Genomic DNA, 26,201 nt, shown 5'->3' with positions numbered 1-26,201 from the left:
ACCAGCAAACAGGCTTTTGTGCCACGGTGGGGAGGGGGGTGCACTCACCTCCGCCCGCCCCCTAACCCCTCCCTCCGGCTCTCCTCCCCGCCTCCGCTCCCGCCATTCCCCCTCCCGCCAGTGTAGCACACTAAGGTCTCCACCGTGCACCCTGGAGTCGGCGGGAAGCAGCTCGGCTGTCGGTCATCACGTGCTGCTGCCGCCGCCGCCGCCGCCGCCACCCGAGCTCCGTTCTCCAGCTCGAGAGGAAGTGGGCGGGGAAAAGTATCTTGGAAGGGAACTGGGGAGGGGGAGGGGAAGAGTGGCGGGAGGAGAGGTACACGCCGCCGAGAAACAGGAAGCGGCTGGGAGGTCTGAGCCATCCCAGGGTGCCCCGCGCGGCGTGGACTCGGCCGCTGCCGCCATCCCGCTGGCTAATAGAGCGATAGAGAGCGGAGGAGGAGGAGGAGAAGGCCCGGACCGTAGCTGGCCTGCCCGCCCGCCCGCCCGCCGGCTTCCTGACCCCGAGTGTAGGTGTATGTGCGTGCGTGTGAGTGAATGAGTGAGTGATTGTATGTATGTGTGCGCGGGGGGCCGTGTCAACGAGACGCCGATCGCAGCCGCCACCGCCGCAGCCACCAAACGGACATGTTGGAGCCCAGCGCCGCCACCGCCTCCTCTTTTTTTCCTTCCTCTGAACGGGACTGAACTGGGGACCTGGCCGTCACCGCCTCCGCCTCCTCGAGCCGCCGCTAGCCCCCCATCTGCCGCCTCCTCTGCCCGGACCTCCACGTCCTAGCCAGTCTTCTCCCTCTCCCGGCCCGGCCCGACCTCTCCGCCCCGCTCCCCCGCCGGCTCCCCCTGCAACGCGAGGTCTATGAAACCGGCGGGGCCCGGAGCAGCCGCCGCAGCGCGAACATGGACGCCGTCAACGCCTTCAACCAGGAGGTGAGCGGGCCGAGGGGGCCCCGGGCCTGGGGGAGGAGGCGGCTGGGGCGCCTGAGATCTTCTCCTCCAGCTTGCCCAGAAGGGGAGGAGGAGGAGGGCAGGGGAGGAGGCGCCTAGCTGCCATTCAGCCGAGCAAACAGGGCCGCCCCCGGCACCTTCCCTTTCCCGCTCCTCCCGACTCCGACGCTTTGGCGTTGCCGGGGGGTCGCTTCGTGCCAGTTTGGCGGAGGGAGGGCGGCGGGGCCGGTAGTCGGGAGCGGCCTGGAGCCGGGCGAGGTCACTGCTTCCCCCATCCCCCCAGCCTCCCCCCGTCCCCTCCCCCACCCCTCCCTCCTCCCGGGGCGTGGACCTCTCTCCCCGCGGAGCCTTGGCCCCTTCCCCTCCCCCTCCCCCTGTTCCTGTGAACTTCTCTCCCCGCTACCCAAGTGTGGCGGTTCTCTGCTCCCGCTGAGTGACCAGCCTCGCCGTGCCCCGGCCGGGGGGGGGGGCCGAGGGAGGGACACACGTGTGTGTGTGAGTGAGAGAGAGTGAGTGCGTGCGTGCCCTCCCGCGCAAGAGTGTGGCGGGTCGGTGGGCCTGCTGGCGGTGTGCACTCTGATCCTGAGAGCCTGTGGGGGCCCCTCAACCCCGGGCATTCAGACTGAAGCAGTGACTGCGAAGCTCACCCCTTCCCCGGGGTGTTAGGACCTGAGGGAGGGAGGGCAGGCCAAATCTGCCCTCAGTGCATTAGTTAAACCTCGGGTTCTTCCGACCGGGCACGTTTACTTGTGAAAAAGCCTGGGGGAAAAATACTCCCTAGTTATACTTTAATTCTCTAACTCACCACGCGTTACTTTAGTTTGAAGGATAATTTAAAATTCTGGTGCTGCGAAACCCACTTAGAAATTTAAGACCGTTGTAATGGTGAGAGTTGGATTCCCTTATGTCTCAGTCTTCACCAGTGGATTAATGATCGTATATAAAAGATCGGATATTAAGCCTCCCAAAATTCGTTAAATGTAGTTTCTCGCACAAAAGTTGCTATTCTGTTTTACTGTCAGCATGGTGTAATCGGTTACACTTAAGTTCTTTACTAAGATTTATGGGGAAGTAAATGTTGTCTTAGGAGTGACTTTAATCCAGTTAAGGATGAATTGAGAATGATAAAGTAGGAACAGACACTTTTGGAGGTGTCCAGCAAAACTTCTCTGTGGTTGTTTCTAATAAAATAGGTTTCAAAGCTGTCACCAAAATTGATGCAGAGAGAGGGTTTGTAATAATATGCCAACCATTTCTAAGGTGAAAAGTGACATGTGTATCAAATGCTTCGCAAACCTTAAAGCCCTGTATGTATAAAAGTCAGATGTTACAATTCCTGGCTAGATTACAGTGTTACTTTTTGTTGCAAGAGTTTTCACCCCTATTCATAAAAGTTAAAAGGAATTAATTTTTTAATCAGCCTAATTTAGACTAGGGACTGAAGCTGGATAAAAGCACTCAGCAGTATGTGAATTTCATAATAAAATCTTGTCTTTTTTTTCTTTTCTTTTTTTTTTTTTTTTGGCATCGTGGACTCCTTTGGCAATCTGGTAAAAGTTTATGGACGCCTCAAAAGGTTTTTAAATGAACAAAATTAAATATGTAAGATTACAAAAGAAACCAATTATATTGAAATATAGTTATCAAAACATTTTTTAAAAACAAATTCATGGACCCCAGGTTAAGATTTTAACTTTGACCTTCAAGCTCTCTTTTCTTCAGTCAATAATTATTTACTCTGTCTTTTTAAGGCACTGTGCAGGAGGTGGGAGTACTGTATACAAAAATAAATAAGTTAATACTTATAGTTTGTAAGAAGTTTTTGGACCAATATTTATGCTTATGTGGTAAATTATGTAGAAACTTTTGTGTGCATAAGCCATTTGTTATGAGCTTGCCCATTTCACCACTCTTATAAATTCATCTCCACTGACCAAAAAGGTTAGTGCTAAATGTTATATCACAATTGGTACTTGAGTCAACAAAAATGGTTAAATATGTCATTGTAGAAAATGAGTTTTGACTCTTTTTTGATATAGTTCTTTTTCTAGATGTTTACTAACCAGTTCTTTATTAATAATATATTCTAAATTTTTCCCAGGAACAGAAGTCAAGCTCCCTGTTTTTGAAAATTGGGACATTTGCCTGTCTCCAGTCTTGGGTTACCACTTTTGTTTTTTCAGTATCATTTATGTTCTAACAGTAACAAGTGTATCTTCTGATTGTTTGAATATATTGGCATGTAGTTTCTTTTGGGCCTGGTGATTTGAACTCTTCCAGAGTAGCTTGCTGTCTACTTACCTTGGGTTTCTTTCCCTAGTAACTATTTTGTTCTCTCTTTTTCATTCCAAGGTTCATTGTCTTTTGGCAGAGAAAACAGTAACAGAATGTGAGTTTAGTAGCCTTGTCTTCTTCCATCATCCAATTTAACTCCAAACACAAACACTGTTGTACAGTGTTTTGTCCTTTCTTTGATTTTCTTTCTTTCCCCAATATGTCTTTTTTTAAAATGTCCATTCAGCTCATTATGAGCTTTAGCCCTCTAATTTTCTCATTCAAATGGGTTTTCCCCTACTGTTTACAAAATGATTCAGATCACTAGCATCATTAAAAAAAAACCCTTCACTTGATCTTACTATCTCTTCAAGCTATCCCTTTCACAAACTCAGAGAAAAAGCCATCTACACAAGTTGTCCCCATTTTCTAACTTCATTCTTCTCAAACCCTTGCAGTCTGCCTTCTAACCTCCTCACTCACCTGAACCTGTTCTTTCCAAGGTTACCAGTTATCTCTAATTGCCAAATTTGATATTTTTTCTTAGCTCTACTTCTTGATTTCCCTGCAGCATTTGACACAGTGTTAACCATTTTTTCTCCTTTTGTATTTTTTTTCCCTCTTTGGGTTTTCATCACACTTGGCTGCTCCCTTCTTCTCAGTTTCCTTTGCCAGGAGTATCATCCTTGTCCCAAGTTTCTTTCCCGAATTCTTTTCTCTCTCTATACTTCGTCACTTGATTATTTCTTTGCAGATAATCCCAGGTATAGATCCAGCCCTAGGTTCTTTACTAAGTTTCTGTTCCTCATTTCTAGCTGACTATTAGATATTTTTTAATTAGATGTCAGTCCTATAGGTGTAACTCTTTTGCCTTAAATCTCCCTTTTTTCCAAAATTCCCTATTACTTAGTCAGGGGTACCATTATCCTTTCTATCTTCCAGGCTCTCAGCCTTGATGTGTTCCTGGTCTTCTCACTTTTACCCCTCATATTCAGTTAGTTGTCAGCTCTTGTCATTTCTTCCTCACAACATTCCTCAAATTTGTCCCTTTCTGTTAATTCACATAGCCACCATTCTAGTTGAAGCTCTTAAAGGCATTTTTCACCTGGACTGCTAATGATGAGAGGTAAAATGACTTGGCTAAAGTACTCTACTCATCTTTTTTTATTCCCCTCCCCCCCCCACTACTAATCCACTCCTTCCCTGGTCATAGTCCTGCTATTTCTGTATTTTTAAATAGTGGTTCAGAAATTCAAATCCTTACCTGATATGCCTTTTTTAAAACCATCGTTTACTTCCCTAATCTGCCTTTCTGTCCTGAGATCTATCTCTGCTTTTGATGTGCAGCAGTGATGAAAGTGCAGTATATGCCTGTAATGTTTTCTTGTTCTTGCCCAAGGCTTCTTTTTACTATTAGCAATGCTTTCTAAATTATTTTTGGCGCTATCATTTGTGCTCATGTGATTAAACACAAAGTATATAATAGTAACATGATTTGGCAAATCTTGAGAAATTTTCTATCAAATCTGGGATTCTTCTCTTTGGGAGATAGCAGGCCTTATATATTGATTGATTGATAGCTTGACAAATAGCTGCCTCATTACTACTCTTGTTAATCAGAGATTAGATACTCTCTGACAAGACTTAGGGATTTATATCATCTTTTTTTTTCTTTTTTTAAAATTAATTAATTTATTTTTAGTTTTCAACATTTACTGCCACAAGGTTTTGAGTTCCAAGTTTTCTCCCCATTTTGTCCCTTCCCCCATCCCAAGATGGCATGCATTCTGAGTACCCCTTCTCCTAATCTTCCCTCCCCTCTATCTCTCCCCCCCTTCTCTTATTTCCTTCCCCTTCAATTTTCCTGTAGGGCAGGATAGATTTCTATAGCCCATTTGCTGTATATCTTATTTTCGAGTTGCATGTGAAAATTTTTTTTAACATGTGTTTTTAAAACTTTGGATTCCAAATTTTCTCTCTTCCTCCCCACTCACCCTCACAGAGAAGGCAAACAACTCAACATGGGTTATACACGTTACATCATCTTTTCTTAGTGGACAGGTAGTTGCTTTCTCAGAAGATTTACCATTCCTCTGTTGGTAGAACTTCATGGCTGTCTAATGTTCAATTTGAGGTCCTTTTTCTTTTCCTCATAGATTCATAGATCTAGAGCTGGGAAGCTAGAGGAAGCTAGATAACTAGAACTAGAAGGGGCTTCAAAGGCCATCTAGTCCAGTGGCCCAGGGTAGTTAAGTGATTTTCTCAAGGTCACTCAGGTAGTAAGTATCAGAGGCAGAATTAGAGTCCAAGTCCTCTTGACTCCAGAACTGGTGCTTATATGGAGTCACACTTTTAAAGGTCAGGATTCCCCTTTATCTTTTTTTTCTTTTTTGTTTTCATTTTCCTTTTCTTAAACTTCTCATGTTCCCTGATAACCTGGAGGTGGTGGGGCATTTTTTAGAGTCCCTTTTCCTTCCCTTCTAGGAAGGAGACTAGTACTGTAAAGTTAACAACTGCTTGCTGTGGCAGAAAAACAATCACAGCAGTCAGGTTAGGTTTATATCAGAGATGGCAGTCACTTTGTCAGAGGACAGAGAGAAACATATACATGACATATTACAAAGGTAGAATCAACAGCACTTGGCAATTAACTGGATATAGGGGGTGAGTGAGAGTAGTCGAGGATGACACCTTAAGTTGGTAACCTGGGATGATGGTGGTACTGTTGGCTGTAATAGGGAAATTAGAAAGAGGGGAGAATTCAGTTTTGGGCATTTTGAGGTTAAAATGCTTATGAGACTTGTAGTTTGAGGTATCTTGTAGGAGACTGGGAGTCAGAAGAGAGAGGGTGGGACTAGACAAATAAATCTGAGAATCCTCTGTGTAGAGGATGAATCCATGAAAGGTGATGTGAATCACCAAATGAAATAGTATAGGAGAAGAAAAGACCTAGGACAGGATCTTGACTGAGTATGATCTTTCTATTGCTGTTCAACTTTTTTCTGCCCTGGTCACTTGCCTGTAGGTCAAATTGGTCATGGATTGAAAAAATGACCCACTGAGTTTCTGGTTTGATTTCCCCACCACTACTCAGTCTTGCATTCTTCTTAAATCATTGTTGGAAGCAGTAGTAGAGGGAGCTAAACTGCTTCTTTCTACTCTACCAGCTCAGTCTGTTATTAACTGTATAATTAAAGGACAACCACGAAAGGGAAATTCAGCAGGGCCCCCTTTTTTTTTTAAATAAAAATAGCCTTTAAAAGGATAACAAAATTCCAACCAATACAGATATAGAATCAATTAAGAGATTCTACAAAATAAATACCTATAGGAAATGACCGTTAAGAGTTGAATTGTAAATGGGAATACAGTGTTTTAGGCTAAAATATGGTATTTGTATATAGATCTGTTTTATATTATTATTTTATGATAATTTTAACTGTTTTGATTATGTCTTGGGGTCAACTTTTTTTGTGGGAAAGGGTTTCCAGTTTTATATTAGTGGAAAAAAATAATTTTTCAAAAATCTGTTTTATCCAAAACTTCTTTGTCATAAACCTTATTGTAAACTCAGCTCTTCAGTGAAGTGAAACACATTTGTACAGTTAATTCAAAATCTTTCTGTGCTAATAAAAGGGATGGAGGAGGAGGGAATAAACATTTAAGTGCCTACTATGCACCAGGTACTGTGCTAAGTTCTTTACAAATATTATCTCATTTGATCCTTATAAATACCCTGGGACATAGGTGCTGTTATTTTTCCCATTTTACATATGGGAAAACTGAGGCAGACAGGTTAACTGACTTGCCCAGGGCCACACATCTAGTAAGTGACTGAAGCACAGCTGGAACTCAAATCTTCCCAACTCCCAGCGCAGCTCTCTATCCACTGTGCCACCTAGCTGACTCCAGTAAAGGAAAGCAAAGTTGAAAAGATTCAATTTAAACTCATTTACAAAAATGCCTTGGGTTAACATGAGAAAAAAAAAGTCAGTTGGATTGATAGATGGTATAATGCAACTTCTGGAAGTAGGAGTAAATAGCTGTGGATTTCCTAGTGAAGGGAGCTAATGTGGTAATAGCCAACTAGTTCTCTGTGGTTAAAGGTGGTCTTTTTAGATCCTTCAAAAATTCGAATTGGGTGGGATAGACCTCACTATTGAATAAGGTGTAATGTTGACTTTGTAATATAAACCCATCAGTAAAAAAATATTAGTTTTATTACTGTAGTTAACTGTGCACTAATGGTTAGTAGAGAGGTATATAATCCGAATGTCAACTATATTTGACAGTAAGGTATATTTCTATATACTAATATGATTTAACTACCTTAAGATAGTTAGCCAGGGCCAACTGTAGTGGAGAGAGTGCTGATTAGAGTCATACCTGGGTTCAGCTGGCCTCTGACTCGTAAAGGTTTGTGACCATGTGCAGGTCACTTAGTTTCTCAAAGTCCTAGGAAATTCTCTGAGACTGTATATGGCAAACTAGTTGCAGCTCTGATTTGGTAGAGGGAATTTCTACATTGGGAACATTATACACTGATGAGATGACTGATTTTGCCCCTTTTTTCCTTTCCCTCCAAAAAAAGGGGGAAAAAAATGTTAAGCTGTAAGATTTCTGAAAATTCTGAGGCAAGTTTTGGATAGAGATACATATATGTTATGTGTATATATGTTTATAAAACTTTAGCATTTTAAAAATCAGTCTGAAAGTAATTTGTAAGTTTAGAAAACTAAAAATATATACATCTCAATTTTCTGTAATACCTTTCTGAGGACCTGAGGACTATCTTTTCTCCCAAAATGAAGGAGAGGGTGGTTTTTTTTTCCCTTTAACTTTGCCCTTTTATTTTCCCCCAACAAAATTGTCCCTCATATAGCTAAAATTGTGGACTTGTATTTAAGAAAAAACACCAAAGTAATGAAGCTAATTAATCACTTTATTTTGGCCCTTTGTTTAAATTCTTTTAAGCTCAGTCAGTTCGGAAAGTTATCTCCTATAAATGAAAGGTCCAACCCTCTCTCATATCTTCCATGGAGTTCCAGTGGTTAAATATTTGATTTGGTACTAAGATCTTGAGGCATTTTGGTGGCACAGAGGTTAAAATTCCAGGCCTGCAGTCAGGAAAACCCAAGTTCAAATCTGGCTTCTGACATTTACCCGGAGCAAGTCACTTAACTGTGTCTCAGTTTCCTCATCTGTAAGATGAGATGAAGAAGGAAATAGCAAGCTACTTCAGTATCTTTGCCAAGAAAACCCCTAAAGGAGTCATGAAGATTTGGACATAACTGAACAACACCACTAAAATACTTAGCTCCTAATAAATAAAGTTGGGCCATTCCATGCCCAATTGATACATGGTGAAAAGATAACAAACAGGCAGTTTTCTTTTTTTAATTAATAAAAATGTACTTTCCCCCCTATCTCCCCAATTCCTTATTAAGAAAAAAGAAACCATTGTAACAAGTATGTTTTATCAAACAAAAGGAATTCCTGCATCAGCCATGTCCAGAAAACTGTCTTAATCTGTACCCCAAGTCCATCATTCTGTGTCTGCAGGTAGGTAATGTGTTTCAACCAGGATTGGTCATTGTATTGATCAGATTTCTTAAGTCTTAAATTTTTCTTGTATTTACAGTGTCGTCATTGTATAAGTCCTGGTTCTACTCACTTGGCTCTATTTCATTTTATACAACGGTATGGGTGTAGTGTAGTTTCTCTGAAACCGTGTCACCTTACAGCACAATAGTATTCCATCACATTCATTTACCATAATTTGTTCAGGTATTCCCCAATTGACAAGTAATCCTTTAGTTTTCAATTCTGTCACCACAAAGGAGCCCTTATAAATATTTTGGTACATATTTGTTCTTTTTTCTCTTTAGAGTATGGTTGTGGTATGCTTTTGGGGGCATAGTTCCAAATTGCTTTACAGAATGGATGGACCAACAGTTCACAGACCCACCAGCAATGCATTAAGTATTCCACCCCTCATCTAGCATTTGTCATTTTTCTTTCTTGTCAGTTTTGCCATCTGATGTTTGTGAAGTGGAACCTGAGAGTCACTTGAATTAGCATTTTTCTAAGTATTAGAGCATTTCTTCATATGAAGTCTTTCCGACTTGGTACAACCTATCAAATTAGGGTATTAGTAGAGTGGAAGTTATTTACTATTTCACTATTACTATTAAAAGATATAAGAAGAATGATAACACATTGTGCTTTTTTTTAAAAACATTATAAACAAAGAAAATATCAGAACATAACTCTTGCCTTAACAGGTTTTAGGAACAACAGCCTTCCTCATAATAGCCTTTGTGGATTCTGACTGTTAGGTTGTTTGGTGGATTACCCTAGGTAACTACTGCAACTCCTACCTCTCTACTTGTTTACTTAACTAATCTTAAAATGTTGAGTTGTTTTCAGTTGTGTCTCTCACTTTTTGTAACCCCATTTGGGGTTTTCTTTTTTTTTTTAATAGTATTTTTTTCCCCAATTATATGTAAAGACAATGTTTAGCATTCATTTTTACAAAATTTTGAGTTCCAAATTTTTTCCCTCCTCTCTTCCTAAAATGGTAAGCAATTTTACATAGATTATATATGTGCAACATCTAAAACATATTTCCATATTAGTCATAGTTGTGAAAGAAGAAACGGACCATAGGAAAGAAAGAAACAAGAAAAAGAAACATTTGGGGTGTTCTTGGCAGAGATACTGGAGTGGTTTGCCATTTCCTTCTCCAGCTCATTTTGCACATAAGGAAACTGAGGCAAACAAGGTTAAGTGACATGCCCAGGGTCACACAGCTGATCTTCCTTGACTCCAGATTTGGTGCTGTATCCACTGTGCCACCTAGCTACCCTCATCTTAAAATATTTGTCCTAAAATAAGTCTTTTAAAGTTATTGCTATTTACAATGTTATTGTATAAATTGTTCTACTGGTTCTGTTCACTTCATTCTGCATCAGTTACAAGTCTTGAATTCTCTGAAACTGTCCTCTTTATTTCTTATAGCATAATAGTATTCTATTACATTCATTCTTTTAGCATAATTTGTTCAATCATCCCCCAGTTGGAGAGTACCCCAGCTATGATTCCAGTACTTTGCTAACACAGAAAGGGCTGTTAGAAATATTTTTGTACATAGGCATCTTTTTTCTTCTTAAAAAAAAATTTCTCCACAACAGTGCATTAATGTGCCAGTTTTCCCTTTAAATTTTGTTTGTTTTTTTTCTTTTTTTTTTTGTCAACTTGTCAGTATCATGGTTATGAGATGGAGGTACTTTAATTTGCATTTCTTTAATAATGATCTGGAATTTTTTTTTTTTATGAGCCTTGGCCTAGGGAATGTTTTTATTCTTTTACATTTGAATTAGTTCCTCATAAATCTTAGGCATGAGACTACTTATTAGAGAAATTTGTTAGAAAAATTACTTTTCTCCAAGTATCTGTTTCCCTTTTAATTTTATCTGCATGGGTTTGGTTTGTGCAAACACTTGTACATTTTTTATGCAATCAAAATTGTCCATTTTAGCTAATGTTATCCTCTTTATCTCTTGCTTGGTCATGAACTCTCACCCCATCCATAGTAAAGGCAATTTCTTCTTGGCTCATCTAATTTGTTTGTATCACCCATTATGTTTTAAGTTATGCATCCATTTGAAGCTTATCTTGGTTTATAATGTGAGATACTGCTCAGTATCTAGTTTCTTCCAGACTGCTTTCCATTTTTCATATTTTTCACAACTGTGGAGTTGTGAGTTCTTACTCAATATCTGTGATCTTTGAATTTATCGAATACTAGGCTGCTGTGCTTGTTGACGTCTATTGTGTATCTGTTTTACGGATCAAACTGTCTATTTCTTAACCAGTACCAATTTTTTTTTTGATGATTGTTACTTTGTAGCTTGTAGTTTAGTTTGTAGTTTAAGATAAGGTACTTAAGGAAGGCCTCCTTTCTGCCCACCTTTTGTTGATGCAGAAACATTTTGTTACTTTTTTTGGCTCTATAAAATAATCTTGATAGTTTGGGCAGTGAATAATAAGTGGATTAATTTTGTCAGTATTGTCATTTTTATTAAATTGGTTTGACCTATCCATGGACAATTGGTATATTTCTAATTATTTAGAGCTGTCTTTATTTTTGCAAATAATGTTCTGTGACTGCATTTCATATAGTTTCTCTGTGCTTTGGCAAGTAGACTACGAAGTATTATACATTGTCTTTACTTTAAATGGAATTTCCCTTTTTCCTGGGTTTTGTTGGTAATATACAGAAATACTGATTATTTTATGTAAGTTTATTTTACATCTTTAATTTTGATGAAATTATTGTTTCAGTTAAGTTTTCAGTTGGTTTCCTAGAGTTCTATAAGTAAACCATGATAACATCTGTAATAAGTGATAATTTTGTTTCCTCTTCATCAGTCTTATTTTCTCAGTTTCAAAGACAGAACCCCATGTCATTCTATCAGCTCTTATCCAAGTTGATGTAGATGCAATTTAATTAACAATATTTTAGCTACGGTTGTTCAAATAGATGTGAATCCACTTAACTTTACTACCTTTTCACCATCTCTTTTCATCTTAACCAAATGGACATTATGAGACTTGCTAAAACTTGCTGAAATAATTGGTCAAAGCATATGAGTGTTCAAAAGCAACCCTCACCCTGACTGAAACTGCTCTCTCCAAAGTTATGATAGGAATATGGGCTAGAATTATGATTCCATTGGTATATGGAATTCCCAGGTGAGGAAATTCCTCCTCATTATGAAAGTTGGAACTTTTATCTTAAACTTCTTTAAGACAAAAATGTAACACCTTTGGTGTTAATATTCATTTGACTTTGGCAGGACTATAATACTAGCTCTTTATTTGTAGTTCATGCTTAAAAATAGTGTCCTTTGCTTAATTGTTCAGAGATCACGATCTTTCCTATATTTTAAGTAATTTGTTAGGTAATCTTTTTTCCTTTAATGAAGGGATATTAATCCATAGAATAGGCAACTGCAAAATTTTTTTAAAAATTCAATAATTGAAGCAACTTTACTAAACATTAATATAAATTACCTTTCTGAACTTTGTTATTTTAAGAGATTTAAAAAGTAGGCAAGATTAATGTTTTCTATAGGATTCATCTGGGGTATTAGGCCCTTATCAGAAAAATTTGCTGGAAATTTTTCCCTAGTTAACTGTTAAATTTCTGGTTTTATCTGCAATCCTTTTATTTATGCAAAAAATTTTCCAGTTTTGTGTCATCAAAATTGTTCATTTTATGGTCTGTGGTCCTGTCCTCTCTTATCCTTTGTTTGGAATCCATAGTTCTGAAAGGTAAAATTCTTTATTGCTTCTCTGATTTCTTCATATTTACATCATGAATCTATTTGCATTTTATTTTGGTATATGGGGTGGGATAATGGTTTAAACCTAGTCTCTGCCAGATGACTTTCCAGTTTTCTCAACAATTTTTGTCAGATAATCTTTATCCCTTTAGTTGGAGTCTTTGGATATATTATGAATGTTCATTAGCTTCTGTAGCTAGTGTATTTTCCAGGTCTTTTTAACCATGTGCACCTGATTATTTTTTTTTTTAAGTTTTTATTGATATTTTCTGTTTCTTACATTGTCATGGTTATCCCAAAAATCCTTTACCCTACTCCTCCCAAAGAACAATCCCCTATGACAAATAGTATGTTTTTAAAGGGAAAAAATCAGCACAATTGCTCAATAATATTGAAAAATTCTGAAAGCCTGGAAACATGCAGTATATTAAGGATCTCCTACCTCCACATAACAATAAGTTGGGGTGTCTTCTCATACCTCTTCATTGAAGTCCTGCTTGATCTTTGTAATTTTGTTACATTTTTAAAAAGGTTTTGGTCTGTAGTTATTTTCATTTACATTGTTGTAGTTAACTGTGTTTTGACTCTGCTTACTTCATTCTGCATCACTTCATAAAAATCTTTCTATAGTTCTCTGTATTCATCACTCATCATTTATTTCAGCATAGTTATATTCCATTACATTCGTTTATCATATTTTGTTTAGCCATTCCCCATTTGATAGGTACCTACTTTGTTTCCAATTCTTATCACAAAAAGTGCTGCTATAAATATTTTGGAGTATATGGGGACTTTCTTCTAATTGACGGCTTCCTTGGGGTGTAATCCCAGTGATGGGAGTCTCATTCAAAGGGATATGGTCATTTTAGTCATTTGATGTGCATAAGTCCAAATTGCTTTCCAAAATGCTTGTACTATTTCACAGTTCCACCAGCAAAGTATTAGTGTGCTTATCCTTCCATAACCACTCCAACATTAACTGGTAACATTTTTACCAATTTGTAGGTTGTGAGGTGAAATGTCAGGGTTGTTTTGATTTGTATTTCCCTTATTTGTGATTTGGATCATTGTTTCATTTGGTTGTAAATACTTTGCAATTCTTATTTTGAGAACTGTTTGTTTATATTTTTGGCCATTTTAGTGTTGGGGAATGCTGTTAGTCTTACATGCATTAATTATATATCTTGGATACCACACCCATATCAGAAAATTTTGATAGATTTTTCCCCTGTTTGATCACTTTCCTTCTTATCCTAGATGCATTAATGTTTGGAAGCTTCTCATTTTCAACATTTGATTATTTTTTAGCACAGATGTAAGTGGTGCTACAGTAGATCCCTAATCTTATCTCTGGGTATACGTCTAATGGTGGAGATCACAACTCTTCTATGCTTTCTCAGTCCTCTGTGGTTCATATTCATGTTTGAGGAAGGAAAAAAGGTTGTTTAAGGAGGGAATAAATACTTCATAGAAGTGCTGACAAAACAGTTCTATTGGGGGTGGGGAGTTTAGGAGTCATTTATTCTGGTTAACATGTTGTGAGAACCATTGAGCCATTTAGTTTATCCAGCTATCTCACTGCATTACAGACTTGTTCACCTCCGTCGCCATTCATCATTTCCATGAAAAAAATCTTTTTAATTCTTTATGGAGACCTGCAAAGTAGTTTATCTCATAGGCAGTCATTTTGTTCTTTCTTCACTTGAGAAATTCTGGTGGGTAGAAGAAGGAATTTTTTTTTTGCTTTGCTAGTTCCCCCATATGGAGAGGATATTTGCAGAAAGGGATAAGCTGAACTTCTACCAGGCTTCTAGAACCAAACCCAAAGCATACATGTCTAGTGATTGAATCTTGTCTTCTCTGCAGGTTTAAACATTGGTAATAAGCTACAGTATATTTGTATCCACCAGACATTTTTCTCCATTGCTGTTTGGGCAATTTTGATTCTTTAGAAGTCCTAAGTATACCATGATTTGCAGGAATAAGGTATCCCAGAGAATATTGGTGTTGAAAAGGTGGTTTTTTTGTGTCTAGGAATGGTTTAGGTTCATTTAAAATGCTGCACAACTTACCAAAAGAAACCTACCCGATTCTTTTCTTTTTACTCAGTTTTGGGCCTGGCTCATTGCCTAGGTGAAGAGGAGTGACAGACTTTTATTATTTTTGGGGAAAAATTTACAAAATCATACAGAGTTCTTCAGTGTCTTATGGGAAGGAACTGTACAATAAAAATAGCTAGCATTTATATAATGCTTTGAGGTTTCCACCCTTTATCTTATTTGCTTTTCACAAAAACTGTGAGGTGTGGTACTGTTATCTATACTTAGGAAATGAGGAAATCGAGGCCAGAGAAGTTGTGACTTACTTAGATCATATTAAGTGTCAGAGGCAGGATTCCTTCCAAGTCCAGCAGTTTGTCCACCACAAAAGTACCCTATCCTGTGTTGAAGAAGCAGCAAGAGCCAAGGCTTGGTAAATATACCTGAATGTCTGTCTTCCTTTTTTCCCTGTACCTCCTGAGTTCAGTTTCTTCCATTTGAGTCAATAATGGGAAAACAAGGAACCATGATCTTGAAATTTTAGAGTTGGGAAGGGACTTTAGTGCTAAATTTAGTCACTTTTTTTTTTTTTAAGATGAGGAAATTGAGCTTTTATGTTCCGGCCTGTGGAACCTTTACAGCTAGTTGGGGACAGTGTTTTCAGAGATAAGCAGCGCCATATTGATGACTTGGCACCTTTTGAAGAAAGAAAATTTTCACAAACAGCCTCATCCTTTGAACTTTTACTAAGGCACAAAGCCCCATACTATTTAGGAAAAGAGAGGTGAATTTTTCCCAAATTCTTACCATCTAATTACTTTTCTTCATTAATTTATTTCATAAAATTTATGTTCATAAAGTTCTGTGACCATTTGTCCTCTTTTCTGTTTTAGTTTACTTTCCTCAAGAGCATAGACTCTCTTAATTGCTTTTTATAGTACCTTGTATTTGAGGAATACTTGATATTTTTTCTGTTAACCTGTATTTAAATATCAGATTCGTTACTGAAACTACAGTACTTATCATCCTTTCCAGATTTTGAGGAAGATATTCTTTGGTCAGTAAAACATTCTTTGTTCAATGTTCCAAACTTTCTCCCCAAAAGTGATTGAATTTTCACATAAGCAGTGATCATTTGATAAAGTTTAAGGTATACAGATTGATTTTTGTTCTTTTCAATAGTGAGAATACTATCCGAAAACTTAAAAATTTCTTTGTCTTCTTTGAACATAATGGATTTTCAAGCAAATGTTTGTTGAATGTATGAATAAATGAAATGTTAACTCATTTCAATTTATGTGTCCAGTTAGGGAATAGCTTTAGTGAATTGTAAAGGCAATTTCTGCTTATGGTGAGAGGATAACTGTATCAGGGGTTAAAATAATATTCTGTAAATACCAGAAAAGGTAAATGTTTGAAAATGACGTGAAAGCTTAATATTTCTGTATATATATAATCCCTAATACATGGAGCATGATTTAGGATTATCAAATTACATGGTCTAATTTAGGTTTCACCTCTGGGTTGGCGTGACTATAGGAAATTTCTCTCCCTCAGTGGATTGCTTCCCAGATGTTCTTTCTACCTTTTCTTACCTACAAGCTCCTGATGCCCGTTTATCATTTCTTGGGAAATATATCCTTGGCATACCAAGGAGGTATTATGGACACTTTGTCCAACAGAAACTACTTATTCAAATTAAAGAAATTATAGAAAATTATAAATGGAGTACTTGCTAGTAGAGAGACTACATATATTTGAGAGTTCCATTACCAGGTTGGCTGGCTTGCAAGTGATATTTTTTTTTCAGTCATATTAACTCTGAAAACCATTTTACTGAATCACAGAAGAGTTGTGTAATGTGTACTGGCAGAGGGAGTATCAATTAAAGAGCTTTGAAATATTGAAGTAAGAAGAATAAACTTTTGTGGTAACCTAAGCATCATTTATAACATTGTTTCTATTGAGGGGAGTGCATTCAGAGTTACCAGCAAATGTCTAAAGACTTTCCAAACAGTTCCCTTGAAAGTCGAAGAGACTCATATGTATCAAAAACTATGTCATTTAGTTTTCACATTCAGAATTCATTTTGGGTGTCATTATGCTGCAATGTGATTGCTTCAAACTATTTGTCAATAACCTGGCTTCCTACAGCATTATAATATTAAGTTTTTGAAAGAAGTTATCTTTGATAAATTACAGCAACAATAACAGTGTGAGGAATTTAACCCCTATGTGGAATCCTCAGAGGTTTTCTAGTTGATGTATAGGCTGATCTCTTGTTATATATGATGCTAATGCCTGTGTGTCAGTTTAGTTTATGATATTTAATAAAGAGATAGAATTGGGGCAGTGAGGTGGCGCAGTGGATAGAGCACCAGCCCTGAAGTCAGGAGGACCTGAGTTCAAATTCGGCTTCAGACCAAATGCTTGATACTTACTAGCTGTGTGACCCTGGGCAAGTCACTTAACCCCAATTGCCTAAAAATAAAAAAAAGAGATAGAATTAATTCAGTGTGTTTGATATAGCCTACTCATAAAATCTGTTGACTTCTGTATTTTCCACCACTAAAACAGTTGATCTGCTGAAATGGTCTAAGGCCTATAAACTTAGTATTAACTTACCACAAGAAGTTGCCTGTTCTCTTAATTCAGAAAAAAGGTCTATTTAGATTAAAATCGTATAACCTGTCATATAACCTGTTTCAAAGTATTTTTATTTTAACTGTGATGAGCATAGTATACCTTGGGCTCTCATTCTTTTGTCTTTTTTTTTTTTTTTTTTTTTTCTTGCAATTGAGGTTAAGTGACTTGCCCAGGGTCACACAGTGTCAAGTGTCTGGTCTGAGGCCGTATTTGAACTCAGGTCTGCCTGACTTCAGGGCCAGTGCTCTATCCACTGCGCCACCTAGCTGCCCCATCATTCTTTTGTCTTTTTGTTGTTGTTTCTGCCTTTTAAAAAATATATTTGTTTTAATCAGCCAAGATATACCTTCTCATCTGCTAACACCTTACCACCCTTCATTTGAAAACACTAGGGAAAAAAACCATTACAAACATGTATAGGCAATCAAATATCATGTGTAGTCAAAACAAATTACCCTATTGACCATATCAGAAAAAAAAATTGTTTCATTCTGAGTCTTTCCATTTCTTTCCAGCAGTGGATAAGCATGATTAGTCCTCTGGGATCCTCGTTGGTCATCATGGTGATAAAAAGTTCAATACAATAGTATTCCATCACATTTATATACTATATAACTTGTTCGTCCATTCTCCAGTGTATGGACGCTCCCTCAGATTTCCATTCCTTTCCATTTCAAAAACATCTGTAAATGTTTTTGTACCTTCTTAGAATTTGTGTTGTTTAGGATTGATCTCTTCCTTTATCCTCCCTCTAATTCTCTCTCCCCCTCCCCTCCTATTTCCCTGTTAAGCAAAGTGTATTTCTGTATCCATGTATCAGTCCCACCTCCTGCTCTTTGTATAAATATTTACTTATGTACTCTGTATGTGAGATCATTTCCCCTAACCTTCCCCCCCCCCCAATTCCAGTGTATTTCTCTTCCCCTCTCTTTCCATTCTTAAGATCATCAAAATACAATAGAAGCCCTCGTAGAACTTGTCTAATTGGATTCCTTCTGTAGCCCCTAATGCTGGAGTTCAGAGGGGACACATGTATCATCTCCCCTTATTTGAATGTAAGTAGTTTATCATCAGTATGTACCTTTTTCTGTTTCTCTTAATTTCTTTGTTTGAACTTCAGAGTTTCTCTGCAGCTCTAGTCTCGAATATTTGGAAGTCTTCTCTTTCCTTAAAGGTCGATTTTTCCCCCGGTAGGATTATAACACTCATTTGTTTTTTTGTTTTGTTTTGTTTTTTGGTGAGGCAATCGGAATTAAGTGACTTGCCCAAGGTCACACAGGTTAAGTGTCTGAGACTGGATTTGAACTCAGGTCCTCCTGACTCCAAGGCCAGAGCTCTATTCACTGCACTACCTAGCTGCCCCTATAATACTCAGTTTTGCTGGTTTAGTAGTTCCTGTCTATAAGCCTATGTCCTTTACCTTTTGGACTATCATATTCCAAGGTCGCTGCTCCTTTATAATGGTGGTGGCTAAATCATGTGATCGTGATTGTGGCTCCTTGGTACTTGAATTCTTTATTTCTGATTGCTTACTATATTTTTTTCTTTGACCTGGAAGCTCCAAATTTTGGCTTTGATGTTCTGGGAAGTTTTCATTTTGGAGTTAATTTCAGGATGACTGGTGGATTCTTTCTGTTTCCCCACATTTCCATTTTGCTCTCTTTTTCTAAAAGATCTGGAAAGTTTTCTTTTAAGATTTCATGAAGTATGATGTCTAGGCTGGTTTTTTTTTTTTTTTGTCATGGTTTTCAGATAGTCCAGTGATTCTTTAAATTTTTTTCTGCTTGATCTATTTTCCAAGTCATTTGTTTTTGCTTTGAAATACCTTGTATTTTATTTTCTTTTTTCAGTCTTTTGTTTTCATTTTAGTATTTCTTGTTGCTTTCTGAAATCATTGGTTTCTATTTGATAAAAATGCTTTACAGCACTGAACCGAACACAGATCCTAAGGCATTGCACTGGAGACCTCCTGCTAAGTGGACATTGAGCCATTAATTATTACTCTGAGTTGAGTTATTCAAAACATTTTCTGGATCCTTTACCCTCTAGTCCTCTTAGGATCGGAGATCTCGGTTTGGAAGGGGCCTCAGTTGCCGTCTCATCCAGTACTCTACTTCACAAATGAAAATGGGGCTTAAGTTTAAGTGACTTCGCTCAAGGTCACACAGAATGTGACTCCAGAGCCAGCGTAGAGTGCTACCTCGTTAGATACTGCATCTCCCCCTTCAAGAATAGCCTAAAAAACCTATCACATCCTGTGCTAAAGTTTAGGTCAACTATATCTATTGGCATTTCTGTAATTAACTAGTTTCACAATCAGCCTTGTCAAAAAAAAAAAAAAGATTAGTCTGGCATGATCTGTTCTTGATGAAGACATTCTGGCTTTTTGTAATCGTTTTTTTTTTATTATTCCTTAACTATTTCTTTTATGATCCATCCATGAATTTTCCTAGGTACTGAAGTCAAGCTCACTAGCCTATATTTTGGAGATTGTGCTTTTCCCTTAAAAAAAAATCTATATATTTACCCTTCTCTAGTCAATCATTTTCAGTTTTTCAGATATCACTAACATTGACTTAGTTACATCTGCCAATTCTTCAGTGCCTGACAATTGACTAATTTGAGCTAGTGACTTAAATTCACCAAGGACAGCTAGATGTTCTTTTACAGCTCTTATGGGTATCAGCTCCCAGTTAGCTATTTTTATTGAACATTTTCAGTGCAAAGATAGTTTTCCTTTGCAGAGAAAGCACGTTAAAATAATTAAACATTTCTGCCCTCTCTCTTTTTCTCCTGTCTGTTATAATTATTGCTGTCACACTGAGTGGCCCTACTCCCTTTTTTGTATAGTTCAGAACCCTCCTTTTTGTTGCTCTCTTTCCTCGATAGCTTCAGCTCATTCGGAGCTTTAGCACTATTTTTACAGTACTGCACCACACTCTTATATAGCTCTTCTGTTACTGGCCCTTCCATCTTTATATTTCTATTTAAGTTGAATTTGGTTGGCAAGTTCCCTGTTTATCAGTCAATCAAGTATGCTGTACTAGATTCAGGAGATAGAAATTCAGATGTTTCAGTCATGTCCAACTCTTTGTGACCGTGACCCCATTTTGGGGTCATTCTTGGCAAAGATACTGGAGTGGTTTGCCATTTCCTTTTCCAGCTCATTTTACAGATGAAAAACTAAGGCATACAAGGTTATGTGACTTGCCCAAGGTCACACAGCTAGTAAGTGTCTATGAGACCAGATTTGAATTCACAGAGATGAATCTTCCTGATTCCAAACCCAGTGCTCTATCCACCATACCACCTAGCTTCCAAAGTACAAGTACAAATAATAAAACAATACCTATTAATAAGTTTTAATGAGAAACACAACACATACATATACAGTTCACTAATACAAATATATACAAAGTTAGAGAAAATGTAGGTTGAAAGGGAGGACACTAGCAGTTGGAGGAATTAGGAAAGATTTAATGCAGAAAATGGTACCAAAAGACCAATCTTAAAATAAGAGGACTCAGTGAGGTGGAGGCAAGGGGGCATGGGGATTGGTCAGAGCAAAGGCAAGGAGATGGAGTGTTATGTATGAGTAATGGTGAGAAAGCATTTGGTTTGTAGAGTACAGGAGGTCAAGTAATATCTGATGAGAATAGAAAGATGGTTTGGGGCTGTGATGTGTAAGGTTTCAGAAGCCAAACAGGAGTTTGTCTTTTATCTTAAAGACAATAGGAAGCCACTAGAGTTTAATGAGTAGATCAGTGACTTGATTAGATTTTGGATTAAAGTAGGGAAAGACTTGGGGCAGTGACTTTTGCAATTGGTAAAGAAAGAAGCATGGTATGCTAGAGATGGGGGTAGAAAGGGCAAGATTTGGCAGCCGATAGGATGTGTGGGGTGGGGAGAGTGAAGAGTTGAAGATAAAATGCTGAAGTTTCAAATGTGGGAGGTTAGAAGGATGGTGGTACCATCAATAGAAATAGTAAAGTTTAGGTGGTGGTGGTGGCAGTGGCTTTGCAGGGAAAGATAAGGAGTTTTGCATATGTTTAGTGTTTTTTTCTTTCTTTTTCTTTTTTTGGCTAGGCAGTGGGGTTAAGTGACTTGCCCAAGGTCACACAGCTAGTAAGTGTTATTTGTCTGAGGCCGGATTTGAACTCAGGTCCTCCTGACTCCAAGGCCAGTGCTCTATCTACTGTTCCACCTGGCTGCCCCCATATGTTTAGTTTGATGTCTTCAGAGCATCTTGTTTAAAACAACCAATAGGCAGTTGGTGACATGAGACTGAAGCATAGGGGAGAAACTGGGACCAAGTGTATAGATCCTCGGAGTCACCTTCATAGAGATAATTAAGCCCATGGATTCTGGTGAGTTTACTGAGAGAGGTTATAGGGAGAGAAGAAGAGGGCATAGGACAGAACTTGAGGAACAACAACATTTCGGATGTGTAATACAGATGATCAGGAAGGAGACTGAAAAAGAGGGGTCAGGTAAGAAGGATGAGACTTGAGAAAAGATCATCACATTTTTCGGGTGTGATGACTTGCCAAAGGGCTCAACCAAGGGCCAAGGAGTGAGAAATTCAGAAATGGAGGCAGTAAGTAGACTGATTTTTAAAAGAGTTTGACTGAGAAAAGGAGGACACTATGTAGGAGGAGAGCTTAAAGGAATGGTTAGGCATAGTGAAAATATTTTTAAGGATGGGGAAACCTTGGGCATGTTTGAAGTGAGTAGGGAAGGAACCAGTAGATAAGTAGAGGTTGACGATTTAGGAGTTTGGATGAATGTAATCTGTTGGAGAAGATCACACCTCCCTTCAAACTCAGATCTTGAATCTTTCCCTATCTGTGGGTTCACATTCACATATAAGGGGTTGGCCTTGGGAAGAAACAGGATCTACCTCTTTGTCAGAGACTTGGGGACAAGAGAAACAGGTGGGAGAAGACATCAAGGAGTTTTAAGAAAGTAGGAGAAGAGGGCAGCTAGGTGGCACAGTGGATAGAGTACCAGCGCTGAAGTCAGGAGGACCTGGGTTCAAATATGGTCTCAGACCAGACACTTGACATTTACTAGCTGTGTGACCCTGGGCAAGTCACTTAACCCTGTTTGCCTCCGTTTCCTCATCTGTAAATTGAACTGGAGAAGGAAATGGTAACCACCCCAGTATTTTTGCCAAGAAAACCTCAAAATGTGGTCACAAATAGTCACGAGACAACTGACAGGAGTGAGCAACAACAGGAGAAGAGGGAGCTCGTATGAAGGGTATTTATTTTCTTATTTAGAAAAGAGGCAAGCAAGGTCCTTAGCAGAAGGGAAGATAAAAGATACTTGAGAAAAGAAAATGTTTGAGGAATAGATGCACAGAGTTGGGAATATGATGAGAGAACAGGAGATGGGGGCTGAGGACAGGTTTTTCCTAAGTAGCCAGTGATTAATAAATATAGGGGATGAGGGAGAAGGACAGCAAAAGCCATGGGAGTAGAAAGTGGATAAATGATCTTTTCAGATAGTTCTTATTTCTTCCTCATTGGAATTATTTCCTTTGTGTCTTCAGAATTTTATTCTTGGGAGTTTGTAGATGTATAGTCTGTGAGATCCTACCTATTTTACCTTTAGAAATCTGCTTTCTCAAAGTTTGGAGTACTTGTTAGATTATGCCCAGCAATCTACTCTGTAGCAGATTCTGGGATATAGTCATCTCTTCCCCTATGAAGCTCATCCTTTTCACCCTAGCAGCTAACTCCTGTTACTGAGACGCAGATACAGGATTGAATTTTCTCTTGTTGATTCTTCATCTTTTGAAGGATGAAAATATGTTTAAAGCAACTCAATCTATAAAGAATTAAAATACCTACTATATAATAGTTGCTATGCTAGGTGAGGATACAAAGTAAAAAATGGAACATTTCTGTACTTTCAAGGAGCTTATGTTGTCTTGGGAGAAACAAGCACTTGTGTGAGCATGTGTGTGTGAGAGAGAGAGAGAGACTATGTGAGTGATATGGGAGATAACTTGGGCAAAAGCGCAGATGTAGTGGGGTTTTTTTGTTTGGTTTTTTTTGTGAGGCGAAAAGCAAGAAAGCTAGTTTGGCTGAACCATAGAGACTCTGAAGTGGGGGAGTAATATAGTAAGGCCAAAAGAGTAGGTTGGACTTAAATTGTGAATAGCCTTAAATACCCAACAGAGGAGTTTGTATTTGCCTCTAGAGGTAATAGGGAATTGCTGGAATATATTCAGTGGGGAAATGACTTCTGCTTTAGGAAAATCATTTTGGTACTTAGGTAGAGAGAAGGTGGATTGGACAGGGGAGAGACTTGAGGTCAGCTAGGAAGCTAATAAATAATCCAGGCCAGAGGGTGGTCTAGGGTGTGATAGCTTTGTGAATGCTACTTGTTTGGGTGGGAGAGATGTTTATGGAGGTGGAAATGATCGAACTTGGCAACTGAATGAATGTGTGGGGTAAGGGAGAATGAGGAACGAATTAACAAATAAAGCGTTTATTAAGTTCTTACTATGTGATACAAATAGAAAAGTAAGACAGGCACTCCTGTCAAGGAGCTTCCATTCTACAACATATGGTAAGGTCCTATGTCTTTAGGGTTCAGCAGCAAAGCAAATGTTAATTCCTCATTTAATAAACTAATGAAAATTATATCAGTTTCTGATGTTGAACCATTTGATAGTGCCTTGCAAGGACTTTGGTGGCAACACCTTTCTTCTCTGCGTCTTTGGTAGCTGTGGCTGTAGCACCTGCAGGATCAGCTGCCAAGTTGCACCTCCCTAGGGGTTGTTTCTCAGATTGAGGGCAAATTGGAAGCATTGCAGTTCCCAAGCCTCTTGTGTAAGAGTCCTGGGAGGAATTAAGCATACTTTACTTGTAGATTGTAAAACTCGGTGATGGTGACCTTCATAGGAATAGGGAGGTCCAGAGGGAAGATGGGCTTGGAAGTGGGAGGGCAGGGAAAGACAATGAGTTCTGTTTTGGATATGCTGAGTTTGAGGTGGCCGGGATATTATAGTAGGTGATACAGATAGAAATGATAATAAAACTAGTTAATAGAGCTGGGGGTCATTTGCATAGAAATGATAGTTTTTCCTTCTCTGAAAGAGAACATATAGAGAAAAGACAAGAAGGTCCCAAGCAAAGTTTAGCAGCCAAAAGTTAGAGGCCATGATAAGTGAATGGTGGTACAGCAAAAGGATACTGAGGAGTAAAGCTGTCAGATGGGTGGAAATACAGAATAGTGTCACAGAAGCCCAGATGCAGAGAGTATGTCCAAGAGGGAGAAAGTTGGTAAATGATGTCAAAGGAAGCAGAGGTCAAGAAGTATTGGAAAATTGAGAAAAAGCCCTTGGGTTTGGAAATTCAGATATCACTGGTATCTTTGGAAAGCTCAGTTGCAGTTGAGTGATGAGAGGTAAAAAGGCAAATTTTAAAGGAGTGATAAGAGAGAAAATGGAGTTAAAAGTAGACAGCTTTTTCTGGGAGTTTGGCTGTAAAATGGAAGAGGACTTTAGAATATAGCTTGAGGAAATGCTAATGTCAAAAAAGGGTTCTTAACAGTAGGGGAGACCTGGGCATATTTGAATGCAGAAGGGAAGAAGTCAGTAGATATGGATTGAACTTGGCGATGGGGAAGGGATGATTGATTGTGAGGCCAGTTTGCTAGAGAAGGGAGGAATGGATGGGATCAACAGTTATATAGAGAAGAAGCATATCTCCATCAGACCAGTGGTTAGATAGAGGGCTCCAGCAGGGATGACTGAAGTTTATCATTCCTATATGCCATGTTTCTGTGCCAGGTTTGTATTTTGTGATCTTCAGATGCTATTATTAAATAAGTAAACTACTGCTTTATTACTTTTCACAGTGATAACTGTTCTGGTCAACAGATTCTTGAGCACTTTACAAAGAAGTAGGCCGTTGACCTTTGGTTTTGGTATAAAATCGCTTGAGACAAAGTAATTTCAGAAGTATCATGTTAATGCTTAAGTTTTTTACCTTTTCAGATATTGTTTTGAACTTTTTGTTATCTTACGTTTAGCTCTTTTCACTCATGGATATGAAGCCTCCCATTTCTCGGGCTAAGATGATTCTCATTACTAAAGCTGCCATCAAAGCCATTAAGGTAAGATAAACACATTTTATAAAATATCATTAAAATGATAATTTTAGTTTTGTTTTGTTTTTAAGGCAGTTGGGGATAAGTGACTCGCCCAGGGTCACACAGTTAGTAAGTATCAAGTGTTTGGTCAGAGGCTGGATTTGAACTCAGGTCCTCCTGACTTCAGGGCCAGTGTTCTATCCACTGTGCCACCTAGCTGCCCCTGATCTTAGTTTTTAAAACTTATAAGTAGTGGGGAATAGAATTTTGCTTTTACTTCAGGACTGTTTGTCTAATATCATGCTACATATATTGCTTACTAGAGTTTATAAAGGTCGTTAATGGTAATTACTATGGCTCCATTTAAGTTTTATTGGCTAAAATATAAAAATATAGCCATTTGTATTAGAAAATTGGTCTGCTTTAATTTTCTGCCAGAGGTTGGTTTTGTCTCAATCTGTTGACTTACATTATGAGATAGTTCTAATGACTGTTAATATTATCTGCATGATTTTTAAAGTGTAATTATATTTTCTATGTAAAAACATTTGTTAAAAAAAGTAAATCAAGCAAGGATATTAAAATTGACCAATAACTATTTTTTTTCCTTCAGCTTTACAAGCATGTAGTCCAGATTGTAGAAAAGTTCATCAAGAAGGTAACTAATCTTTCTCTTTGGGTTTTTAGTTTCAATTTTATTTTTGTTACTGTTTCTACAATTTTGTACTATCAAACATTTATGTACTCAGACAATTTGAGTGATTTTGCTTTCAGAGTCTTTTCAGTAAAATAGTTAATGAAATCTTAATGTTCCAAAATAACTGTTAAAGCAGTGTTTTCT

The 26,201-nt window shown here is 38.3% G+C and overlaps 1 protein-coding gene across 6 annotated transcripts in view; it reads left to right on the top strand.

Moving 5' to 3' along the window:
- Positions 1-802: 802 nt before the first annotated feature.
- Positions 803-26,201, top strand: part of SCAF4 (SR-related CTD associated factor 4) — a 107,784-nt gene continuing 82,385 nt past the window's right edge. For all 6 annotated transcript variants that reach the window (XM_027875558.1, XM_027875554.1, XM_027875557.1 and 3 more), the window contains exons 1-3: positions 803-927; positions 25,301-25,384; positions 25,974-26,018. In XM_027875558.1, coding sequence (XP_027731359.1) covers positions 898-927; positions 25,301-25,384; positions 25,974-26,018 — 159 coding nt within the window. In that variant the 5' untranslated portion in view covers positions 803-897. The remainder of the gene's footprint in view (positions 928-25,300; positions 25,385-25,973; positions 26,019-26,201) is intronic.

Source organism: Vombatus ursinus, unplaced genomic scaffold, assembly GCF_900497805.2.
Source record: "Vombatus ursinus unplaced genomic scaffold, bare-nosed wombat genome assembly UNPS02014809.1, whole genome shotgun sequence".
NCBI classification, from domain to species: domain Eukaryota; kingdom Metazoa; phylum Chordata; class Mammalia; order Diprotodontia; family Vombatidae; genus Vombatus; species Vombatus ursinus.
This window is presented reverse-complemented; position numbering and strand designations above follow the sequence as displayed.